Source organism: Scyliorhinus torazame, chromosome 9 (assembly GCF_047496885.1).
Source record: "Scyliorhinus torazame isolate Kashiwa2021f chromosome 9, sScyTor2.1, whole genome shotgun sequence".
Lineage (NCBI taxonomy): Eukaryota > Metazoa > Chordata > Chondrichthyes > Carcharhiniformes > Scyliorhinidae > Scyliorhinus > Scyliorhinus torazame.
This window is the reverse complement of record NC_092715.1, coordinates 213,448,782-213,461,949: the sequence shown is the minus strand read 5'-3', so window position 1 is coordinate 213,461,949 and position 13,168 is coordinate 213,448,782. Positions and strand designations below refer to the sequence as shown.

The window sequence follows — 13,168 nt, the reverse complement described above, 5'->3', positions numbered from 1 at the left end:
AACCTCTCTTTTTTTTTTTAAATTTAGAGTATCCAATTAATTTTTTTCCAATTAAGGGGCAATGTTAGCGTGGCCAATCCACCTGCACTGCACTTTGGGCTGTGGGGGCGAAACCCACGCAAACACGGGGAGAATGCGCAAACTCCACACGGACAGTGACCCAGAGCCAGGATCGAACCTGGGACCTCAGCGCTGTGAGGCAGCAGTGCCAACCACTGCACCACTGTGTTGCCCCTGCTGCAACCTCTTTAATAATAGCTTCTAACTAGCCTGTATTTTCCAGTTTTCTGTTTCCCATGCTTTTTGAATAATGGAGTTTTCCAATCTAATGGGACCTTCCCCAAGTCTAGGGAGTATTGAAAAATTAAAACTATCTAGCATCAACTATCTCACTAGACACTCCGTTTATGGCACTAAGTCTAGCAGGTCCCAAGCTTTTATCAGCTTGCCGCTCCATCAATTTACACAGTATCACTTCTCTGGTGACTAATTTTCTTGAGTTCTTTCCTCCCTTCCATTTCTTGATTTATTGCAGCTTCTGGGATGTTACTTGTATCAGTGAAGACTTGATGCAAAATATCTGCCCAATTCATCAGTCATCTCCTTATTTTCCATTATCAATTCTCCATACTCACTTTCTATAGGACCAATGATATAGTGAGAAGAGAACTGGGGGTAGGACACCCATAGCACTTGACCCTTGATTGGGACCCAACGTATCTGCTAGCATCACAGCCTTGCTTATGTTCCAGATCCTGGTCATGGATGGTGCATGTAAATCATTGGTCCCTAATGTCTAGAATGATGAGGACAGCAGAAGAGGCCACTACCTCTGTATTCCATTCCAAGGCTATCCTGACTTGGATATAACATACGAACATGCTGTTTGTTCGTTCATCAGTGAGTCAAAATCCTGGAACACCTACCTAACTACATTGGGAGAGTACCTTGCCACACGGATGTAACAACTCAACTCAAGTAGGCCATTACATCACCTTTGCGCTGGCAACTGGGGATGGACAATAATTGGATTTTAGAAAGGCAACTGTGGGTGTCCCAACACTGGAAAATAAAATAATTGTGAGAATTGAAAATATATTAACTCTTATTAGAAACAATTAAAGACATGCTATTCCTTCATAAAACAAGACTAGTTCAAACTCCAATCAATTACTACATCAAAGTTTTCAACAGGCTTAAAAATGTTTTGTCCAGGTTTCGAAAGAAGAATTCTGTTGTGGAGTCACTGTCACATTTAGTTTCGAGACAAGATTCTGACCGACTGACAGAAGGTACAGTAAACCATTGATGTAAATATATCAAAATAAGGCCAGGTGGCATGCCAGCTTGGGGGCTTGGAATGTGAGAAATGAATAAAGTTAGTGAGTACTTCGGACAGAGTATTAAGTGGTTGGGGTGGGAAGTATTAAAGATTTGGAGAGGCGAAGATAGTTGAGATATAATGTGTGTGGAAATGGAAAGTTGACGATGAATCGGGGCAGGGAGCTCAGTGGATAATTAAGGGGAAATGGAGCAGTGAATGGGGAAAGGGAAAGGTTGTGGTTGACGATGTATGTATTTGGTCAAAAAGAATATTGCAGGTGTATTTGAAAGGTGCTGTTGCTTTGGGAATGGCCAGGGCTCAACCCAAACCCCCTGGGCCAGCAAGCAGGTCACCAGGGTTCATTTTGCAGTCTCCCCACTTGGCAGAGCGCTCCACCTGTGCCACTGGTAAATTGCCAGTGGCGGCAGGAAGAGACCCTTAATTAGCCACTTAAGTGACTCAAACGGCCCTTGGAAGGGTGGGCTGCTGGAAAAATCTGCGAAGTCAGCAGGAGGATGATGGACAAGTCACCTCAAATCCCTTTGTTGTGTCTTTGGTATCATTTCTGCCTCTGACTGTTATACAAGTATCCACTTCATAAAACATGTTTGGAATGCATAATCCGGACAGTGAAATTGCACAAGTATAATTTCTCACCATTTATCTCGCTCTCTCATAAAGTGCTATTTTAAGCCAAAATTTTAATTGCATATAGTCCTGAATACATTGTTTACTTTTAGAGGAGATGCATGCAGAAATGTGCTACGCCGAATGCCTACTTCAGAAAGCAGCTCTGACATTAGTCCAGGTAAGAAATCACTTCTATGTTTAAACATGGCTGGTTTAATTAATGAAACAAATTGTTATGAAGCATTATTTACCGTTGAACTAGCCTAGCAGTTCATGTAATTATCACCAATCCAAAAATACTTTTAATGATTCATAATATGAAATAAAATGCCAACTGACATTAATATTTTCCACTTAAAAGCATAGATTTACTGATGTTTGGGGACTTAAATGATTAATACATAGGACAACTATGTGATAGAAGATTGAGAAATATTTGCCCAACACATTTTCTTCGAGGGGTGGGAGGAAGAGAGTGTGCGAGGGGTGGGAGGGGGGGAAAGAGTGTGTGCGAGGGGTGGGGGGGGGAGAAAGAGTGTGTGCGAGGGGTGGGGGGGGTGAAAGAGTGTGTGCGAGGGGGGGGAAGAGTGTGTGCGAGGAGGGGGGGAAGAGTGTGTGCGTGAGGGGTGGAAGGGAAGAGTGTGTGCGTGAGGGGTGGGGGGGAAGAGTGTGCGCGTGAGGGGGGGGGAGAGTGTGCGTGAGGGCTGGGGGGGGAAGAGTGTGCGCGTGAGGGCTGGGGGGGGGAAAGTGTGCGCGTGAGGGGTGGGGGGGAAGAGTGTGCGCGTGAGGGGTGGGGGGGAAGAGTGTGCGCATGAGGGATGGGGGGAAGAGTATGCGTGCGAGGGGCGGGGGGAAGAGTGTGGGCGTGAGGGCTGGGGGGAAGAGTGTGTGCGTGAGGGCTGGGGGGGGAAGAGTGTGTGCGTGAGGGGTGGGGGGGAAGAGTGTGTGTGTGAGGGGTGGGGGGGGGAAGAGTGTGTGTGTGGGGTGGGGGGGGAAGAGTGTGTGCATGAGGGGTGGGGGGAAGAGTGTGCGTGAGGGGTAGGGGGGGAAGAGTGTGTGCGTGAGGGGTGGGGGGGAAGAGTGTGCGCGTGAGGGCTGGGGGAAGAGTGCGTGCGAGGGGCGGGGGGGAAGAGTATGCGTGCGAGGGGCGGGGGGAAGAGTGTGGGCATGAGGGGTGGGGGGGAAGAGTGTGCGTGAGGGGTAGGGGGGGGGAAGTGTGTGCGTGAGGGGTGGGGGGGAAGAGTGTGCGCGTGAGGGCTGGGGGAAGAGTGCGTGCGAGGGGCGGGGGGAAAGAGTATGCGTGCGAGGGGCGGGGGGGAAGAGTGTGCATGAGGGGTGGAGGGGAAGAGTGGAGGCGTGAGGGGAAGAGTGGAGGCGTGAGGGGTGGGTGAGGGTGTGAGGGCTGGGGGAAGAGGGTGGGCGTGAGGGGTGGGGGGAAGAGGGGGGGCGGAGGGGTGGGGGGAAGAGTGGGCGTGAGGGGTGGGGGGGAAGAGTGTGCGTGAGGGGTGGAGGGGAAGAGTGTGCATGAGGGGTGGGGGGGAAAGAGTATGCGTGCGAGGGGCGGGGGGGGAAGAGTGTGCATTAGGGGTGGAGGGGAAGAGTGGAGGCGTGAGGGGTGGGTGGGGGTGTGAGGGCTGGGGGGGAAGAGTGTGGGCGTGAGGGGTGGGGGGAAGAGGGGGTTGTGAGGGCTGGGGGGAAGAGGGGGGCATGAGGGGTGGGGGAAGAGTGGGCGTGAGGGGTGGGGGGGGAAGAGTGGGCGTGAGGGCTGGGTGGGACGAGTGTGTGCGTGAGGGGCGAGGGGGGAGTGAGGGGTAGGGGGGAAGAGTGCATGAGGGCTAGGGGGCGGGAAGAGTGTGTGCGTGAGCGGTGGGGGGGAAGAGTGGGGGTGTGAGGAGTGGGGGAATGGGGGGGGAGAGTGGGGACGTGAGGGGTGGGGGGGGGGGGGGTGTCATAATATACACCAGTATATCATGGTGCAGATACACACTGATGGACACAGCGGGACCAATCAACATACACAACACCGCAGCCAATCACCAGTGAGAGCACACGCACTATAAAGACGGGGCATCAGAGTTCCCGCTCATTCGAGTAGCAGCTGGCTATGAGCACAGAGCTCACAGCCTGCAACACAGACATTCACCATGTGCTGAGTGCATCAACTGGTTAGGACAAGGCAAAGGTCTTTAGTTAAAGCTAGTATCGTATTTACCCACAGTTCAAATATGTTTAAATAGTTAACCTTTTAATAAAATAGTGTTGCACTACTTCAAGTGTTGGTGACCTGACTAGCACTTCTTAGACCTACCTGCAAGTGATCTGCCTCTTCGGCCAGCATTCCGTCATCCTGCAACATGGACAACATCAGCCCGCCGCCGCCGCTCCGCATCGCCGGCAACCTCGGGTCCAACTGGAAGATTTTCAAACAGCGCTTCCAGCTCTTCCTCAAAGCCATGGACAGGGAGGGCGCCTCGGACACCAGAAAGATTGCTCTTCTCTCCACGGCCGGGGACCATGCCATCCACATTTTCAATTCTCTCACATTTGCAGATGACGAAGTTCAAGACTGTTCTCCTTAAATTTGACACTCACTGCAGCGTAGAGGTGAATGAAAGTTTTGAGCGCTACGTGTTCCAGCAGCGTTTGCAGGGTAAGGACGAACCTTTTCAATCCTTTCTAACGCACCTCCGCATCCTTGCGCAACCTTGCAGCTACGGGCCCACCTCCAACTCCATGATACGCAACCAGATCGTTTTCGTTGTTCAGTCGGACCCTTTACCTCAGCAACTCCTCAAATTAAAGCAACTCGCCCTAGCGACCGCCATCGAGACCTGTTTCCTACATGAAAATGCCACCTGTCAGTACTCCCAATTATAAGCGGCTGAAATGGCGCGGCAAGGTCCCCACGAGGCGGAACAGGTCCAAATGATTGAGCACCTCCAGGGCCTCAGCCTGGATGAGGGCGGCCATTTTGCTTGCTTTTCGCGGACTCCCACGCTTGAACGCACCAAACGAGGGGACGGCGACGTGGAGGAACGTAATGCGCATGCGCGGTGGCGCAGCGAACGTGCTGACGTCACGACGTGCGGCAACTGTGGCTCCGCCCATTTAAAGCGGCAATGCCCCGCAAAATCTCGACAATGCCTACGATGTGGAAGACTTGGCCACTGTGCTGCCTGCTGTCGAGCAGCTCAGCCTTCCAATTCATATCGCTTCAGCCAGCCTCGCAGGAATGTTCGGGCAATTCAACCCACGGTCACCGAGTCCGATTCCGACCTCCCACACAGCAGTGACACCGAGGACCCGAAGGCGCCTTTTCGAGTCGGTGTCGTAACGAAAAACAGGCTGTCCCCGAAGCAAAGACACCAGCCGCTGTCTGTATACAGCATCGATCCAGACGATGAGTGGTGTGCCACCCTGACGGTCAACCGGTCCCAAATACGATTCCGCCTGGACACTGGTGCCTCCGCCAATCTCATGGAGTGGTCTGCTTTCCAAAGCCTTCGTGTCAAACCAACCATTCTTCCATCGGCCTGCCAGCTATTGGACTACAATGGCAACATCATTCCTGCTACCGACTCTTGCCAACTCGAAGTGACGCACAAGTCACGAAAAGCCATCCTTCCTTTCGAGATCGTGGGCTCCTCAAAGGACTCTCTGCTTGGTGCACAGGCGTGCAAGCTGCTAAATCTCGTTCAAAGAGTTTACTCTCTCTCCTGATCATGCGTCTTCCAGGATGCTGACTTCAGGGCGCAGCTCAGTGCCATCATGGACCAGCACCGCAACCGCTCCCACATACTTACAAGATCATACTCAAACAGAATGCCACGCCTGTGGTGCACGCACCTCGCAGAGTCCCAGCACCCCTCAAGGACCGCCTCAAGCAGCAGCTGCAGGACCTCCAAGACCAAGGAGTGATATCCAGAGTTACGGAACCAACCGACTGGGTCAGTTCCATGGCGTGCGTAAAAAAGCCTTCCGGCGAGCTCAGAATCTGCATTGATCCAAAGGATCTGAATCGCAACATAATGAGGGAGCATTACCCAATCCCCAAGCGCGAAGAGATCACATGCGAGATGGCTAGCGCCAAGCTCTTCACCAAACTTGACGCCTCGCAAGGATTCTGGCAAATTCAACCAGGCAGATCCAGCAGGAAACTGCACCTTTAACACCCCTTTTGGAAGATATTGTTACAACAGGATGCCGTTTGGGATCATAACGGCGTCAGAAGTGTTCTACAGAATCATGGAACAAATGATGGAAGGCATTCAGGGTTTTCCCGTCTATGTCGACGACATAATCATTTGGTCCACCACCCCGCAGGAGCATATCAGTCGCCTCCAGCGCGTGTTCAAACTCTTACTGGAGCAGGGCCCACGCCTCAACAGAGCCAAATGTTCCTTCGGCCAGACGGAACTCAAGTTCCTAGGGGACCACATCTCCAGTTGGGTGTGTGGCCGGATGCGGACAAGCTGGCAGCCATCACAGCCATGAAAGCGCCAGAGGACAAGAAGGCGGTCCTCCGATTTCTGGGCATGGTCAACTTCCTAGGGAAGTTCATCCCTAAATCGCCTCTCATACCACAGCTCTCAGGAACCTGGTCAGGAAGACGACAGACTTCCAATGGCTTCCTGCCCACGAGCACGAATGGACAGAACTTTAAACCAAACTTACCACGACCCCGGTATTGGCTTTTTTTGATCCAGCGAAAGAGACAAAAATTTCGACCGATGCCAGCCAATCTGGCATTGGGGCAGTGCTTCTGCAATGCGATGAGGCCTCATCAACCCCCTTGCATATGTGTCACGCGCCATGACCCCCACGGAACAGCGCTACCCGCAGATAGGAAAGGAGTGCCTGGGCCTTTTGACCGTTGTCAAGTTTCATGATTATGTGTACGGCCTTCCCCAATTCACCGTCGAGACCGACCATCGCCCGCTGGTCAATATAATACAAAAAGACTTGAACGACATGACGCCTCGCCTCCAGTGCATTCTGCTCAAACTCCGGCGATATGACTTCCAGCTCGTGTACACCCCGGGCAAAGACCTGATCATAGCCAACGCTCTGTCCAGGGCAGTCAACACCCAGTGTGACCCATCAGGATTCGTCTGCCAGGTTGACGCCCATGTGGCCTTCGTGGCCTCCAATCTACCTGCCACGGATGAACGCCTCGTCCAAATTCAGCGCGAGACTGCGGCTGACCCCCTGCTACAGCGTGTCATGCGCCATCTAACAGACGGGTGGCTCAAGGGCCAATGCCCGCAGTTCTACAACATCAGAGATGATCTGGCGGTAGTCGATGGTGTCCTCCTGAAGCTGGACCGCATTGTTATCCCGCACAGCATGTGCCAGCTTGTCTTGGAACAGCTACACGAGGGCCAGCTTGGCATGGAGAAGTGCCGCCGACGGGCCCGAGAGGCAGTGTACTGGCCCGGCATCAATGACGACATCGCCAACGCAGTGCTCAACTGCCCCACCTGTCAGCGGTTCCAGCCGGCCCAACCACGTGAGACCCTACAGCCCCATGAGTTGATCACGTCCCCTTGGTCCAAGGTCGGCATCGACCTGTTCCACGCGCTGGGCAGGGACTATGTTCAGATTGTAGACTATTTTTCAAACGACCCGGAGGTGGTACGTTTACACGACATCACATCGTCTGCAGTCATCCGTGCCTGTAAGGACACCTTTGCTCGTCACGGCATCCCACTCACTGTGATGTCGGACAATGGCCCCTGCTTCGCAAGCCAGGAATGGTCTAACTTTGCCAGGAGGTACAACTTTGTGCATGTGACCATCCAGTCCCCTGTACCCCCAATCCAATGGCAAAGCAGAGAAGGGCATCCACATAGTCAAACGGCTCCTCTGGAAGGCTGACAATGCGGGATCCGACTTCTACCTCGCCCTGCTGGCCTATCGCTCGGCCCCACTGTCCACTGGCCTGTCGCCAGCCCAGCTGCTCATGGGTCGCACCCTGAGGACGACGGTGCCGTCCATTCACGTCCCAGACCTCGACCACGTTCCAGTCCTTCAACGAATGCAACTGTCTTGTGCACAGCACAAGGTGGCTCATGACTCCCGTGCAGCTGATCTCCCTGCTCTGGTTCCAGATGACAACATCCGCCTCCATCTTCCGGATGGTGGCTGGTCTGCAACTGCTGTGGTTCTTCGGCAGGTGGCTCCCTGCTCGTTCCTGGTTCGTCTACCGGATAGTTCCATTTTGCGCCATAATCGACGTGCCCTTTGTCTCGTTCCACGCTCGCTACGTGATCCTCCGCCAGTGCCACGCCTTCCTGTTGTCCCTGACCTGGACTATGCAGAGATTCCAGTTACTCTGCATCCTCCTCACTCTGACGCAGTCCAGCCCGCTCCTCAGCCGGTGGCTCCTGACCCACCCTTGAGACGGTCGACCAGAACTCATTGCCCACCTCAGAGACTTATTAGTGCATAAAGTTCACAAATTGGAATCTCTGGTCTGTTCTGTAATTCCGTTTAATCGTTCAAGTGGTTTGTATATAGTGTTCATCTCGGTATTTGTGTGACACACTTTTTTCTGCACCAGGCACCTTCCCATGTAAATAGCTTAGTTTTATGTACATAGTCCTGTAAATATTTCGCACACACTTAGTCAGGAACATTCACCACATACTATTTATTGTCACGCAGGCACATTTTTTTATATAAAAGGGGGGATGTCATAATATACACCAGTATATCATGGTGCAGACACACACTGATGGACACACAGTGGGACCAATCAACATACACAACCACCAGTGAGAGCACACGCACTATAAAGACAGGGGGCATCAGAGTTCCCGCTCATTCGAGTAGCAGCTAGCTATGAGCACAGAGCTCACAGCCTGCAACACAGACATTCACCATGTGCTGAGTGCATCAACTGGTTAGGACAAGGCAAAGATCTTTAGTTAAAGCTAGTATCGTATTTACCCACAGTTCAAGTATGTTTAAATAGTTAACCTTTTAATAAAATAGTGTTGCACTACTTCACGTGTTGGTGACCTGTATGTGATCCAGAACACCGAACACATCAGGGGGAAGAGTGGGGGTGTGAGGGGTGGGGAGGAAGAGTGTGTGTGCGTGAGGGGTGGGGAGGAAGAGAGGGGTTGGGGGAAGAGCATGTGCGCGAGGGGTGGGGGCCGGGGCGGGGAAGAGCGTGTGTGAGAGGTGTGCTTCGGCCTTCAGTACCTGAAGTAGGAGGGGAATCGATAATGAAGCCAATCATAGGGCCCCACAAATTGTAAATCTGTCTCTGATATGAGTGATGCTGGCAAACAATATTTATTGCCGACCCCCGGTTTCTCTGAGTGAATTAAGATTCAGCTATTAGTGAGCAATCCAGCAGTCAGCAACTGGAAACCCAATGGACTGTAAGGTACATTGATGCATTAGCCAAATTACTTGGTTAATAATTCATTTGGACTGATGGAAAAGCAAAAATGCGATCCATCTGCCACATTGCACTTGTCACACATGCATTCAATGTAATCAGGGATCGATAAACATTGCGTAATTTATTGTCCACTGTTAACTTGTTACCTTACAACTAATCTTTGAGATCTGACAAATGGTTTAAAATTTCACCTGCGTTGTTGGGGTGGTTAATGATGTAGTGAATGTAGCTCTTATACTTTGTCAGTATGTATTTCTGTGGAACATCATGGTGCAGCCAAGCAGGGGTGTTAACATGGAGAGGTTTCAGGTGTGGGGTTTTTCCAAGGCATTACATAACCTTTCAGAAATGAAATCTCTTCATATTTTCAGCAGAAGCATATCGTCTTTAGCAACTTCACTAAAATACCCCTTTGCCAAGAGTTTTGTTGCAGTGTCCACCTATTTCCCCCTTTCATTATAAGGGACGCTATACCTATTCTGAGATTCCTTGGTGTGAAAAGTAAACTCACCAGTAAAAGGCTTTGCTTTTATAATAATAATATTATTATGTGAAAAGTGAACTCACCAGTAAAAGCCTTTTCCTAACGATGACCTTTCTGGATGGCACCAGAGGCAGGGCATACCTATTGAACTGTGCTCTATTATTCAAGAGGGGGAGATTTTTCTTTCCACTCTCCTCCTTTTTCCTCAACATTGCTAATAATATCAAAACCGATTATCTGGTCATTATCATATTGTTGTTGAAGGAATGTACATGAATTGTCTGCCTCGTTTCTAAATTTACAACACTTTAAAAGTATTTAATTGGCTGTAAAACATTTTTGGAAGTCCTGAAGACATGAAAGGCACTGCATAAATGCACGTTTTCTTTTTCTAGGATGAAAATATGATAAACTTTATTAAAGGAGGAATCAAAATACGGACAAGTTACAATATCTACCGGTAAATGCTTCTTTCCTCTCGAACTCTTAAGAATTCTGATTTAAAATTTCTTTGTATGTAAACTTTCCAGTGATTTATCTAGTGGTGCAAACACTACACAAGCCGTCTCACAAGTAAGCTGGCCTCTCCAGACCAAGTACGGTCAGTTCGTTCACACAACGTATTGGCATTTTGGGTGCACATCTCTTGATGTGCCAGCAATCACTGATGGGAACTTTCCTGGCTCGGTTGGTGGGCAGTGGAAGGCATGCAGACTATCTGATGGGGAACGAGGGAGGTTCATTGATGGCTCTCATTCCTGTGCACAGAAAAATGAGAGTATCACCTTTTATGCTGTCTTCTCCTCACATGTGTCTTGTTCTGGTTGTACATTGAAATGGGCACATCATTTAAATCTATGGAGCAGGGTACACACACTCTGTCCTGACTTCTTTGTTGCTCACCCTCACTAGTGGTCTGTGTGGGAAGTAGGAACTCCATGTGCCTCAATGTCTGCCATTGTACAATTGACCATAGATTAACAGCTTAAAGACTAAATTGGACTAATTAATGCCCTTTTTAAGGTAACAACATAGCCTCCTAATACTTGAAAATGGTGCCTAAGTTGCACAGCCAACATCTGACGCGAGGTGTCAGGGTGCAGTTATTTGGGACCACAACCAAACCCAAATGACCACTGACAGTATGGAGAGCCGGGGGATCATGATACAAATCAGTGTGCAAAAGTGATTTAACACCAACATGGTCATTTTCCAACTGCACTCCAGCCAATATTCTGTCTTAACCTTGCACATCTGAACGCAACATTGAACGGAATGAAGAACCCACCATATTTGAGCTATGAACTATTTGCAGGTTAGCTGCTGGATTATTTATTTTAGTTGCTGATTTACTTTGGAGCTTTTCAGTACTTGTCTAAGGTTTGAATAGTCTACAGGGAGTGATCTGGCTGCTGATAAAATGCTTCCTTGTTGATTAAAAGGTTTGCGCTGAAAAAAGTTGTTCCCTGGCACGGGTGTTTGGTTAAGCCTTCTTTTGGAAAGTGAGAACTGAAAGAACGAAAAGAGGCCATACAGAGCAGTGGGAGACTGGAGGATGTTGGGAACAGACAATGGGCGGGATTCTGCAGGAATCGGCGGGGCGGGCAACTCTGGCGCGAAGGAGTGGCGTGAACCACTCCGGCGTCGGGCCGCCCCGAAGGTGCGGAATCCTCCGCACCTTCTGGGGCTAGGCCAACGACGGAGTGGTTTGCGCCGGCCGGCGGGGAAGGGGCTTGACGCCATGCCAACCGGCGCCGAAGGGCCTCCGCTGGTCGGCGCGAGTTGGTGCATGCGCGGGAGCGCCAGCGTGTGCTGGCGGCATAGCGCATGCGCAGGGGGGGTTCATCGCCGCGTCGCCCATCGCGGAGGACCACAGCGGCCGACGCGGAAGAATAGAATGCCCCCATGCACAGGCCTGCCCGCGGATCGGTGGGCTCCAATCGCGGGTCAGGCCACCGTGGGGGCACATCCCGGGGCCAGATCCCCCCGCACCCCCCCCCCCTGATGACCCCGGAGGCCGCCCGCGCAGCCAGGTCCCGCCGGCACATACCTGGTGTAATGTACGCCGGCGGGACTGACCAAAAACGGGAGGCCACTAGGCCCATTGCGGGCCGGAGAATCGCCGGGGGGGGCCGCTGCCAGCGGCCGCCGACCAGCGCAGCGCAATTCCCGCCCCACCAAATCCCCGCCGCCAGAGAATTCGGCAGCCGGTGGGGGCCGGATTCACGCCGTCCTCCGGCGATTCTCCAACCCGTTGGGGGTCGGAGAATCCCGCCTCATGTCTCAACAGGAGGCCATATCTGCCAAGCCAGTGAGCAATGTAGGGAGAAATCCTCTTGCCTCGGCTTTAATGAGCACCAATGTTTGAGATGTCTTTGCTTTGCTTATGACTGAAATCTACCAAGTCCTACAGTCGGCACTGCATGCTCAAAACAGGGCACCAACAGCAATGTCCGTGGCTGAGAAGTTGATTGTGGCTTGTAATTCATATCTGCCTGGTTTATGTGCAACTATAAGCAACATCTGACAGTGTGCAGTGCAGTGGTGCAGAAGGGACAAACAAGTGAATCTCATTCCCTCTTGTCAGACAAAAGCAAGTGCTGAAACATGAGGTTTGCACCAATAGGTCGTCTCATGACGTTGGATGCTATTGACTTTCTGCAATTTGACTTGTGTGCATCTTTATGGGTGGCACAGTGGTTAGCACTGCTGCCTCACAGCTCCAGGGTACTGGGTTCAATTCCAGCCTCAGGTGACTGTCTGTGTGGAGTTTGCACTTTCTCCCCGTGTCTGTATGGATTTCCTTCGGGTGCTCAGGTTTCCTCCCACAGTCCAAAGATGTGTAAGCTAGGTGGATTGGCCATGCTAAATTGCCCCTTAGTATCCAAAAAAGATTAGGTGAGGTTACTGGGTTATAGGTGGAGGCGTGGGCTTAAGTAGGGTGCTCTTTCCATCCTTTCCAAGGGCCGGTATAGACACGATGGGCCGAACGACATTCTTCTACACTGTAAATTCTATGACCTTTTGAACTCTTTGATTTTGTGAACTGAAAAGGATTTTACACACTCAATCTGCAGCTGGCATGCAGTCATAGGCAACACATCATATAGGCACAGAAGTCATAAGGATTCGAAGCATTAACTCTGTTTCCCTCTCTACCAGACCTGAGTTTTTCTTTTTATTAAAAATGTTTTTATACAAATTTTTTTCAGTGAGGATAAATGCGCCAGTTACAATATACATGTCATTTTCCTCTGTGCTGATCCCCCCCTGTTCCTTCATTGCTGTTTCAGGGTCATTCCCTGGGTCCCTCACT

The 13,168-nt window shown here is 51.0% G+C and overlaps 1 protein-coding gene across 3 annotated transcripts in view; it reads left to right on the top strand.

Annotated features, from left to right (window-relative positions):
• The window catches only part of ttc39b (tetratricopeptide repeat domain 39B), a 204,560-nt gene that overhangs the window by 142,330 nt on the left and 49,062 nt on the right, over positions 1–13,168 (top strand). For all 3 annotated transcript variants that reach the window (XM_072517056.1, XM_072517058.1, XM_072517057.1), the window contains 3 exons: positions 1,216–1,292; positions 2,065–2,132; positions 10,248–10,312. In XM_072517056.1, coding sequence (XP_072373157.1) covers positions 1,216–1,292; positions 2,065–2,132; positions 10,248–10,312 — 210 coding nt within the window. The remainder of the gene's footprint in view (positions 1–1,215; positions 1,293–2,064; positions 2,133–10,247; positions 10,313–13,168) is intronic.